The sequence below is a fragment of the Ursus arctos genome, unplaced genomic scaffold, assembly GCF_023065955.2.
Source record: "Ursus arctos isolate Adak ecotype North America unplaced genomic scaffold, UrsArc2.0 scaffold_6, whole genome shotgun sequence".
NCBI classification, from domain to species: Eukaryota; Metazoa; Chordata; class Mammalia; order Carnivora; family Ursidae; genus Ursus; species Ursus arctos.
The window spans coordinates 23,451,757-23,464,106 of NW_026623078.1; the positions used below are offsets into that span (position 1 = coordinate 23,451,757).

General features: G+C 42.1%; 1 protein-coding gene across 6 annotated transcripts in view; it reads right to left on the minus strand.

Annotated features, from left to right (window-relative positions):
- PDE7A (phosphodiesterase 7A) overlaps nucleotides 1-12,350 on the minus strand; it is a 258,747-nt gene that overhangs the window by 103,898 nt on the left and 142,499 nt on the right. For 2 of the 6 annotated variants that reach the window (XR_007188030.2, XM_026516411.4), the window contains exon 1: nucleotides 7,293-7,525. The exons of the other annotated variants lie outside the window; for them this stretch is intronic. Coding sequence is in view for 1 of the 2 variants with exons in the window: in XM_026516411.4 (XP_026372196.1) it covers nucleotides 7,293-7,430 (138 nt within the window). In the remaining variant the exon portion in view is untranslated. Of the gene's footprint in view, nucleotides 1-7,292; nucleotides 7,526-12,350 lie in introns of those variants that run through there. 6 annotated transcript variants of the gene reach the window in all.

Genomic DNA, 12,350 nt, shown 5'->3' on the forward strand with positions numbered 1-12,350 from the left:
ATCGCCTCTCACCAACCACTTCTCTACCTCCATCCCCATCTTGTTGGCCCAAATCCTGAGGCTTCCCTTCTCCAAGCTAAATGTCTCCAATTTCTTCACTCACATATCAAAAAATGTGCTTTCAAATCACTTCATCATCTTGCTAATATCTTCAGAGTATGATTTAACTTAGTCATGTCCTCCTAGAAAGTGGCATCTAGAACAAAATCCAGATATGATTTGAAAAGACCAGAATACAGGTTATCACCTCACATAATCACCTCAAATCACCAAATGTGTTTTCCTTACCCACATCTATGAGCCAACAAAAATCTATAATCCATAAACCTAAAAGACTAACTATATTCTACTCACCTTCACCGAGGGCAGGCTAGGTTAAAAGTAAGGGTGTAGAACATGACAGGCCTTTGTCAAAGTTCCTGGGATGCCTTGGGCAAGTAATGCATTGTCTCTAAGGTCAGTTTACTCCTTGGGAAAAAAGCTAAAAATGGGAGTAATAGCACTTTATAGAGTTTTTGTAAAGATTAAAAACATCAATTATAGTATCTGGCATGTGAAGTACTCAATAAATAGAAACAAATAATTATCACTGAAACGAGAGTACTGAATATTAAGCACCATTTATCAAGTACTTTACATGGGCTTGAGCTCGAGTGTGGTCTACCCAAAACACAGATAACAGAGTAGGCTTTGCTGAAACTTAGTTAACCAACAACTCATCTTCTTCCCCCAACTCCCCCTGCCCGGCTTTCATCTTCTCCTTCTCCCTCTTGCTGTCATCTTCAGAAAACAAAGAGCCCTCCCTACCAGTAGGTGGAGGCATGGAGCAGTAATCCAAAATTCCTACTCAAAATTAACAAGCAGGAGAAACTTCTGATTTCAACCACAAGATCACTGGCACAGGTCCATTAGGAAGGGAACCTGCCAAGAGCCAAAATGAAGCTCTGCAAGCTTCATAAGCTCATCTACAAACGTAGTTTTTGTTCCTTTCCTCATATACTACTACCTCATATAGTATACCTGAACGCAAATATGGAGAAGTATCGTTTGTGAGTAACCTTTGAAAGACATATTTAACAACAATATAAAAAATCAACAAAGTCTATGGTTGTGTTTAGGCAAGAACAGGCTATTTAAATGTGGGAGAGAATAAACACTCAATTTTCCCTCAATTCAAATTAATCATAAGATATGAGCAATCTGTAGAATAAAAAAGTTTTAAATTGCGTCTAAATTAGAAGATTAAAAATTAATTGTTGAAGTTTTCTGGAATGGCCAAAGGGAATGTAAGAATGCCCAGATCTTAAAGATCTTTAGCCAAGGTACTTCTAACAAAATTAGACTTTATATAAACACAAACACACAGTCTTTGGTACAGAAAATTAAATTCCGTAAGATCTGCATGCAATGAGGGCTCTTTATCACCTAAATTTCCTAAGTGTCTTTAGTCCAACTAAATGGGTATTAACAGTCCTAGGCAAAAATCTGAATTAAGCTAAGCTTTATCAACTTCCTCTTTCTTCAGCTCTTCTTTTCCCAAACTTGTCTTTTTATATCCATCACTAGAAAAAAGTTAATTCTCTAAAATTACTCTGGTCCTTCATGAAAAGAAAAGGAAAACAAGGAAAAAAAAAAAAGGAAGGAAGGAGAGAATGGTTGAAACTTACACTAAAGTACGAGCAGAAGTCTTATCAAATTGCCTCAAAGAGAACGGATGGTACCTCTCCTTTCTACCCAAAGTGAGTTCCCTACTCTTCGTAACTCCCTGAAAATGCTTAATATTTTACCTCTTGCAGGACATTTTTGTTTAAAAAAGCATTCTTAAATAGATAGTATGTACAGCTGATGGAACTCTAAGCATAGCAACAAAGCAACAAAATCCGGCCATAGGTCTAAACCTCTTCCAATCACATCCCATAGACTAATAAATGTGTTCCTGATGACAACTTATAAACTAGCAATTTGAACACCCTACTCCTCAATCAGAACTACACTCCAAATACACTATAAATTTACATTAACATTATGTTTGAACATATATTTGAATTATGGCATAAATATATATTACTTCAGAAGTAAAAGCAAAAGCATACTACTAAATTTAAATCAAAGTATGAAAGATTTCTGAAAATAGAAAAATGAAACCCAGATCCCAACAAAATAAGTGTTTTGGGAGTAGATAGGGAGGAAGGTCTCAGCAACTGAACCACTCCCAGGACATCCCACCGACTGTTCACATTATTCCCTGTATTGGCTTCTGAATGTAGATTTGTGAAGAGGCAACTACTATGATAACAGTAATTTGGAATAATGCACAATTACAAACTAACATTAGATATATAACAGTCCTTACAAATGAGCACAAGATATGCAAATGAAATTTGACAAAAGAGGAAACGCAAATGCACAGAAACACTTCAGAAAGTGTATATGTTTGCTTAGTCTACGTTGAAACAAACTCAGCGTACCACAGCGCATCTACTAACATAGTAGAACATTTATAAAATGTTTATTATATAATATTATAATCTAGTAATATATGATTGGAGATGAGTGATAACCATTTATCTTAGTATTGTAAAAGGATAGAGCATTCTAGAAAGCCAAAAAATGTTCTCACCTCTTGACCCGTTCTAGTGATACCATTCTAAAGACTTTACCAAACATGCATTAAGGTGTTAAGGTTTTGTGTACAACACCAAGACCTGAAATAGCTCTAACATTCAACATTCAGATAATGGGGTACTCACAAATCAACATGACATCACTACTAATGATCTATACATAAAACTGTACTGTTCTCCGACAGTACAGTAGCCACTAGCCATATGCAGCTATTTAAATAAAACTGAATTTACAATTCAGTTCCTCAGTCAGACTAGTCACATTTCAAGTGCTTACCTAGGTATGTATATGGATAGTGACTATCACACTGGGTACTGCAGAGAAAATTTCCATCATCACAAAAAGTTCTATTGGATAGTGCTGACCTACATACTTTTCTAGACCATCCTCTATCTTCCTCCCCCTACATGCACCCATTTATCTAGAAACATCTACATAATCTTCAGGCTTTGGCCTAAGCCTCAACTACTATGTGAGGCTTCCCCTGATTTATCCAGGAAATTTGGGTTTACCTTCCTGTGGTCTCATTATGCCATGATAACTCCAATACAAAAATTATGTCACGTGTACTCATACCATTGTCCCCAACATAATCCTGTAAACTTCTTTAAGAACCAACTTTTATCCAAGGGACTTGGAATTGTTCTGAAACATACAGGACCTTGAAAATTTGTCATATATTAAGAACACTGCTAAAGACAACAGAGATGTACAGTATGACTACAAGTAGAAAAAAATGTTTATGTTTAGGGAACGTAATGCATCAAAGAAAAATTTGGTTAGGTTGGCAGGCTCACAGGTGAGTTTTTTTTTCAATTACTAATTTTTTACATTTTCTTAGTACCCAACACAAGGAGTCTCATTCTCAGAAGGTGTTCAGTAAATATTTGCGGAATAATTTCTGTATTAAAAAAAAAAAAGAAAAAGGAAAAGACACCAAGAATGAACCCTAAAGTAAACAATGGACTCGCGGTGGTCATGATGAAGCAATGTAGGTTCAGCAATTTTAACAAATGTCCTACTCCGGTGAGGGATGCTGATAATGGGGGAGGCTATGCATGTACCAGGCCAGAAAGCATATGGGAGATCTCTTTACCTTGCACTCAATTGTGCTGTGAATTTCAAACTGCTCTAAAAAGATAATGTCTTCAAGAAAGAGACCCCAATAGTTTGTTCAATAATACATACCATCGACTTATGATAAATTTAAAAAGTTAGATCACAAATTTCTAACCCAAATATTTCTCTCCAGTACGCAGAAAAATCTAAAATAATCGCAGGTGCAGTGCTTCAGCGTGTCATCAATACACTAAATCAACTTCCACACTAAGACCCCACCCATGCAAAGCTCTATGGACACAGTAGTGAACAAGACAATTTCTTTTCTTTTTTTTTTTTTTTTTTAGTTTTTATTTATTTATTTGAGAGAGAGAGAGGGAGAGTGGGAGGGAGAAGCAGACTCCCTGGTGAGCAGAGAGCCCAATGTGGGACTTGATCCCAGGACCCTGAGATCATGACCTGAGTCGAAGGCAGATGTTTAACTGACTGAGCCACCCAGGCGCCCCAAACAAGACAATTTCTTCTCTCACAATATTTTATCTAAATAAGAACTTTATTCTGCAAGATAAATCTTTAATCTCAGCTATCAACAGCAGACACCCTAAAATGGCAAGAACAAGCTTCTCTTATTATTCTGATTTTTCAAAAACTTCAAAGAACTCATATTAACCATTTGAGAAAGTGGTACATGACCTGGTTTAAAACAAAAAGTTAATGCCTCATTTACTTGGCATTCTTGGGACAGTTGGTATTCCACAGAAATGAATTTTTCAGACAACTCACCCTTATCCATTTAAGCACCAACATTTAAATTGTTTGCCATGGAGATTTTTTTTAAGTGGGAATCTTTCAATTTTTAAAAACAGATTCAATTAAGTATTTTGACTAACAGTGATCGTGTTGTACAACACTCAAACTCCTAAACAGTATGTCCCCAGAGTTCCCTTTTAAAAGCTGCTGGCTTTGAAGAGTTTTTCTTCCGATCTCTGGCTCTGGTGTGTCCGCTGTCAACTTTTGTGACTATCGGTGAGAACCTGAGTCTAGCAGCCGCCAACTCCTGCAAATTTGCTGCTGCTGGCAACACAAGTTTGTCAGAAGTTTGCCTAAAACACACAGGCTTTGAGAGGATCGTCAACTCTATATTTTGGGTGCTCGGGCTTCTGCTTATTTTCTGAATCTCTTTGAAGTCTGCAGGTACAAGTTCCAAAATAAGTTCAGGATAAATGAGTTACTGCTATACCTTGATAAAAGTCTTTACATTGTTTTCATATTTAAAACTGATGCCCAGTCGGAGATAACTTCATTACTTATTCATTTGTCCAACAAGTATTAAGTACCTACTATGAGACAGTCTCCAATATTATGGTGAAACTGAAGAACTGAAAAGAATACTAGTTGTGAACATATTCTAAAATAGAAAGATTCAGAAAAATAATTTCGTAGCACCTAAAAAAAGGAAACCAGGTTTGGGGTTTTTTTAAGCATTAAATGAAACTACAAAACCACCTCAGCTTTTAAAATTTCTGTAGCTTTAGACTTAGGAACTGAAAATTCAAGGGTTTTAATTTAACCAAACATTTATTGTATAGAGCTCTGAATAAGATTCCCAAATTCTCTCTTTTTTTCTATTACACATTCCCATCTAGCCCTAGAGAAATCACTAGCAACGTTATGTTTTAGTATTAAATGATAGTCTAAGTCTTGGTAATGATAAATACACAAAAAAACCCTTTCAGCCATGGTAAGTTTATCATCATTTTCATATTGCGCAACAACGATTAGAAAAAAGTTATAATTCAAGAAACTTTCTGTCCAAATTTTCGTAAGTTCCTATATACTTCACTTTGGATTTTTTTTTAAGCTTTGGGAGTTAGCAAAATATGGTGTGACTCTACAATATTTGCTTTATTTGCCACAATCATATTTTTAAAATTCCATTACCCATTTAAACCTAAGGCTAGGAAATGAGTCAAGAAGGGGAAGGGCTTAAAATTGGTCTCTGAGGATTAATTAAGACAACAGGTAAAACCCTGGTTATCAGCCTTTTTTTAAATGCTCTTGGAATCTCCTTTCTCATTCATTTTCTCCTCAGGGAGTAACTTCATTTGTATTTTATAAAAGACTACTGATCATCCTTATTATTAATACTGAACTGGAAATGGGTATTAGTTATGTGCCCGTGATCTGAGAAAGTAAAATAATATTGTGAAATGAAAAAAGTTACTACCATTAAAAACCTTTAATTACTACCATTAAAAACCTTTCCAGCAATGCATTAACATTTCTTCAACATTAATTTTGCAACCTGAAAATGCTTTAAGCTTAAGTGCTATAAAGGCAGAGCACGGATCTAACTTTCAAAACAACAGTGTAGTATTATTTAAACTATTATAGTAACCATAAAAGTTGGCTCTGACCTCATTAGCATACCATCTTGTCCTGTCTTATTTTAAATAAAAACAATTCACAGAGAAATCCAGATGGTCTCTTGCTCTCGCCACCATTTAGGCAAAGAAGCAAATGACAAATATTTACTGGACACACCTATCATAAGCAAAATCTCTACCAGGTGCTATCCACACTACTGGTTTAAAAATATATATACACATAGACCCGCTCAAGATATTTACAATATAATTGAAGACAGAAAATATGCTTCATAAAAGATACTAATACTAACCAATGGGAAAAATAATATTTGAATTAAAAATGGATCATGAACGTTCTGGCAGCAGAAATGGAGGGCACTTGGTTCAAATGTAAACAAAATTGTTTTAGCCTATTTTAAACCTGACAATCAAAATCACCCAGAACTAAGGAGTTGGGCCAACAGCATCACCACAGAAGAACACCGAAATTCTCAGGAGGAACTGGTATTGGACCATTCAAAACAAAGTCTTCCTGTGAGTGCTCATTAGTAGTTCCTCTCCTAAAATCTCCTTATCAAATTAAAAACAAAACTGATTCCTGGTTATCAACTTTGCAGAAACCGAAGCTCTACGGGGAAGCACTCCCGACACTTGTTTCTTTGATAGCACTTAAGGTCCATCCACAGAGTAGAAGGGGCTGGGGAACAGCGACGAGGAACTGGCCTATTGTTCGGAGAACCGCAGGACCATCCGAACGCCACGGGGCGCGCGGGAGCAGGGGGGAGACGAGGCGCAAACGCGGCACAGGTGTGTGTATGGGGGAAGGGGACAGGTGTGCCCGAGGCCACAACTAAGGTTAGAGAGGCCCGACTTCAAGATCCAGACGTCGAGAAAGGGAGGAAAACAGTCATTCCCGAAGCTTAAACCGCTGAGCACCGAGGGGGGCGGGCCTGGAGAAGGTCTGAAGGGCTCCCAAAGACCACCCAGGTTGGGCGGGGGGGGGGGAATCAAAGAAGGCCGGTGGATTGAGTGAGTGTGCAAAGCTCGAGGATAAAAGAAAAGGCTCTCGAATCGAGGGCCAGCCTAGAAATCCCCAAACAATGGACAACGCAGGGTATGAGGTAAATGACTAGGAGACTGGGGGTGTCGCGGAGTGACCCGGTGAACCCGGGTGGGAAGGGGGAAACAAAAGAGAGAAGCCCCCAAGTGTGGGTCCCCGGCGGCGGCGGCGGTAATTACCTGTGAGAGTTGCCGGGGATTGGGGCAGCCGAAGAGCGCGGAGCTGGAGCTGAAGCTGATGGCTCCTCGGCGGCTGAGGACGTGCTGGGGGACCGGCCTGTCCAGGGGCAGCACCGGCAGCTGGTAACATACTTCCATTGAATACGCCCGCCCTGCCCCCGCGCGGCGCCCGCCCAGCCGCGGCAGCCGGCCCCTGCGCTGGGAAGGGGCCGCGGCTCGGGGGCGCCGGGCCGAGGCGGGGGCAGGGTCGGCGGGCGCCGACCCCGGGCCGGGAAGCCGCGCTCACGCCTTCCCCACCCCAACACTCCGCCCGGGCCGCCGGCGGGAAGACGCTGCGGCGGCCGCAGCGACAGTTACGAGGACCAGCGCGCGCCCGGCTCCGAGGTGCAAGCGGGGGCAGCACAGGCAAAGTCGGAGGGGGAACCCTGCCGCCCCGGGGCTCCTCGGCCGGGAGGAGCGGGTCTGGGGAGGGCAGAGCAGGAGCGGAGCAAGGACAGAAGAAAGCGGTGCAAGAAAAGACTGCCGGAGCCAGCGGCGAGACCCAGGGCGCGCGGGTCTCGGGACCAGCCACCAGCTCGGGCCACCGCCACCGTCCTGCCCCTCCCCTCCCCCGGAGCCTGACTTCACTCCGCCGCCGGCGCGAGCCCGGCGTAATTCACACTTTGCAGCCGCGGACCGTGCGCCAACCACGGCCGCCGCCACCGTGACGTCACGACGCCGCGCCGCAGGCCCCGCGCCTCCGCAGCGCCCAGGGAGACGGACTAGCAGCGGAGGGGGTAAACCGCTTTCCTCCAGTTCTGCACACTAAGCTCGGTCACTGTCGTCTCCCGCCACACGCCGCCCTCCCTCCTCCCCCACCAAAATCAACCCGCAGCTCCCCCTAGCTCTCCCCTGTCTGCCCTCCACCCTAGGCGCGTGCGCACGAGGCCCCGCCGTTTGGGGACAGTCCCCTTATCGCTAAACTCTTGCTTTCGAGCGTGTTGAGGGTGTGAAGTGGGCTCAGCCTGCTCTACAAGCGATATTCCGGCCTTCTGACCCCAGAAACCCAAAACACGCGGCGCACTCGCAGCGCTCAGCCTTAACCGCGGGGTCACCTCTGTGCTTCCCTCCTTGAATTCCCATTCTTGGGCTTCGCTGGGGACCGCTGCGGCAGTGACGTCAGCGGGCCGCGCGGGCACCGTCCCCCCGCTACGTCACTGCCAGTCCCTTGGCGGGGCCCGGCTGGGGCTCTCCCCAGGCAGGTGCGGGCCCCAGGGCTGTCCCGGGTAGAGAGGAGGAGAGGAGAGCCGAGAATGCGGGAGTGAGGAGGGGGTGAGAGGGTGGAGGGGAAACACCGCGACTGAGAAAGAAGAAGTGAGAGTATGCACTGGAAAAAATGAGAAAGGAAGGATGATACTGAGAAGACAAAGGAAAAAAGGAGCCTGCATGACCTTTTACCAAAAGTGTTTTTCTTTGTTGGCTTTGATTTTTAGAAAGCGGATGGAGTAAAGAGCTCTTGACCTGGTTTGTAAGCTGCATATGTCATTTGCAGGTTCATTTTGTCACATTTCTCCTCAAACTATCAAAGCTCTTCAGTTGCAACCCATTGTTTCAAATGCATTCCAGCCCCCAGGACTTCAGCCTGAACAAGCTCTTTCCTGCTGGCAAAATTGTTGATTCGGCTCTGCTCTCAGAGCACTCACCCTTCCACTTCTTTGCTATGACTAGCCATTGGCAAGGTGGTAGATCTTTGAAAGTACTGCATAGCCATTACTGATGACATCAGGTATGAAATACTCATGAGTCCATAAATCAAAGTCTGCAAGACCTTGTATCATCTTTCCACCGCATCTGTTTATTTTACATCACTTAAAAGTTCTACCTCTTCCATGGTTATGTGTCTATTTGTCCGCTCTCTACTATTAAAAGAAAGAAAACTTCCACTGCGGTTTCATGGATGTTGTCTTCACTAGATGGTAAGCTCTCTAATGCAACAACTGACCCACTTATCTTTGGAACCCTAATTACTCCCACAACATCTAGTAGATGTATTGAGCATCTGCTCTACGCTTGGGATGGAGCTAAGCACTCCTATTCTTACAAACACCCCATGAGATAATAGTACCCAAACTGAAACTGGGCCTAGGGAAACATAACTTGTCCTGGATCTTGCATAGATAAATGGCTGAACTAACCAAATAATGTTTTAATTCTCTGTGTATTTAAGCACCCAGAAGGTGGTACTGGTGTTATATCAAATAGTATATGCTTCAAATAACTATCACATTTAATAATATCTAAGAGACTCAGTTCTGTTAAATCATTTGATAAAATGCAGGGCACTAACTAAACAACGCATCTCTCTTCAGAGAGGGGAGCTAGCATTTACTATGCCCCCACTGTGAGCCATGAAAACATTTAACTTAACCCCACACAATAGCCACAAATGTAAAATTTGATACCAATTCTACAGATGAGGAATCAGTTTCCAAGACCGTAAGTCATCTGTACCACTGAACTCTGTTCTGTGTGATTTCAGAACCATGCATTTCCACCACACCACGCAGCGTCTCAAGACCAGAATGTCAACTGTTCTCAGTGTTCTTTGTGTACTGGGGAGCGTGTCAGTCAGGGTTCTCCAGAAACAGAACCAATATATATATATATATATGGGGGGGAATTGCTGTGCGTGTACCTTGCCCAAGAGCTGCAGGCCCCCTGCTGCCCCTGGTCAGTAAGGTGAGTCAGCAGGTCATGTGCAAAACTGCAGCGGTACTTGGGACGCTGCATGGACCTACCAAGTGTAATGGCTGGTGCTTCACTTCCACTTCTTAAATCTTTTGCAAATTTCTATTGTGGCCAACCAAAACCCTAAAGAGACGAGAATTCTGGGAAATGTAGTTCCACCTTAGCCAAGTAGCTAGTGCAAACTAATCCAGTCCAAACTCCTGTCAACTTGACATCCATATGCACTTCTTTTAATATTTAATTGTCAAATAAAGACCATAGTAAAATCATGCTTATGTCCATATGATGCAACTATCTCTCATACAACCCAAAACAGCTCCCTCCCTTCCCAAAAGAGGATAGAGTCTTTGAATGGTATTCATCCCTCTTCTTGATGAGTCATATTACCCCCTTTGATATCCTGTAACTTAAATACTAAGACATAAAGTTACCCACTATTAACACATCCTAGGGGAATGAGACAGGGCAAAAAAAAGAAAAAAGAAAAGAAAAGAATTGATTAATATATACACAAATATATTCATATCAAAATGAGAGGGAAACTCACAACTATTATAGTCCTTGTATCTGCAACTGGCAACATAATCATAATTACTATTTATAACTATTTTCTTTTTTTCCCATTACCTTTTTTAATACCCTTTTACCTTTAGCAAGCGACTCGGCTGATAATAGTTCCTTCACTGATGGGGCAACTCAAATTTTTATTCCTGAAATATCTAGACCATTAGAGGTTCTACTTCTATTGGGTTGTTGTACTTTTCCATTAACTCATATTACAGAGTATGGGAATACTAAGAAGCACCTCCAAAGAATCTCCTGCATTCCAGGAACAGTCCCGTGTAATAGCAACTAAAGATCAGCTTAACAGTTAGGATCAATCACTCCAAGCAGTAGAGTAACCCACTTCTTTGCATGTTGATTAAATATGAGGATCCCCAAATGACCAAGTGGCAATCTCAATTTACAGATTGAGCTCTTGCTGTGTACCCCGGTGGAAGCACTCTTTGGGAACTAAGACCTCTGAATCCACAGGTGCAGGAATTGGAAGCAAAATTTTGCGTGGGATTCACTAGGGATAAGAGTGAGAGGATCCATTTCCACTCCCACCCCTTGATTCCTGAACCGCGGATATGTATTTAGATTTAGAACACATGCCAAAACCTGGAGAACATTATCCTAGCTACAAAAGGTATCGCAACTCAGATGGAGGGATTAGTGAGTCTTCCAAAGGCTATTTCAACGCTGCAACAGGGATGAACCTTGGAAACATTCTAAGTGAAGAAGCCAGATGCAAAACGCTACATATTGTATTATTTTGTTTATATAAATTATCCAGAAAAGGCAAACCATAGAGACAGAAAGCCAATTAATAGTCGCGAGTGACTGGGGAGAGGGAGGAATGAGGAGAGACAGCTTAATGGGAATGGGTTTCCTTTTGGGGTGATGAAAAACTTTTGGAACTAGATAGTGATGATGGGTGCACAACATTGAAAATGTCCTTAATGCCATTGAATTGTACACTTATGAATGGTTAAAATAATAAATTTTTATCACAAGAAGAAAAAAAGAAAAAGGCCAATCATTCTATTAAGCCACAACTTCAGGGTAATAGGCAACATAATAAGACCGGTGAATTATACGAGCATGAATCCATTGCTGCCTTTTTTTGTTATAAAATGAGTTTCCTGGTTAAAAGTGGTGCTGTGTAGAATAACACAATGGTGACTAAAATATTTCATAAGTCCATACATGGTTGTTTTGATAGAAGCATTGCAAGTGGGGAAGGAAATTCATTTCCAGAAGCAGTATCTATTTATTCAGTGAGAAAAAAGGTCTGCCCCTTTCATAATGACAGTAGCCCAATTCAATACACCTTGTGGATGGCTGATACCTCTAGGAAACTGAAGCTGGGTCTTAGACTCCACTGTTAGCAAGTTGGACATTTAGCAATACTTGTCTTCAGATTGGCCTTGTTAAGTGGAAATCCATGCTGCTGAGCCCACATCTAACTTGCATCACGGCATCATGGCCACTTTGTTCATGAGTCTGTTTTGTTTTTGTTTTTGTTTTTAAAGATTTTATTTATTTATTTGACAGAGATAGAGACAGCCAGTGAGAGAGGGAACACAGCAGGGGGAGTGGGAGAGGAAGAAGCAGGCTCATAGTGGAGGAGCCTGATGTGGGGCTCGATCCCACAACACCGGGATCACGCCCTGAGCCGAAGGCAGACGGTTAACCGCTGTGCCACCCAGGCGCCCCTGTTCATGAGTCTGTTAGGCAGGGCCAGTGATAAATGAGAGGAAAGGCTGACTGACACACACAGAATGT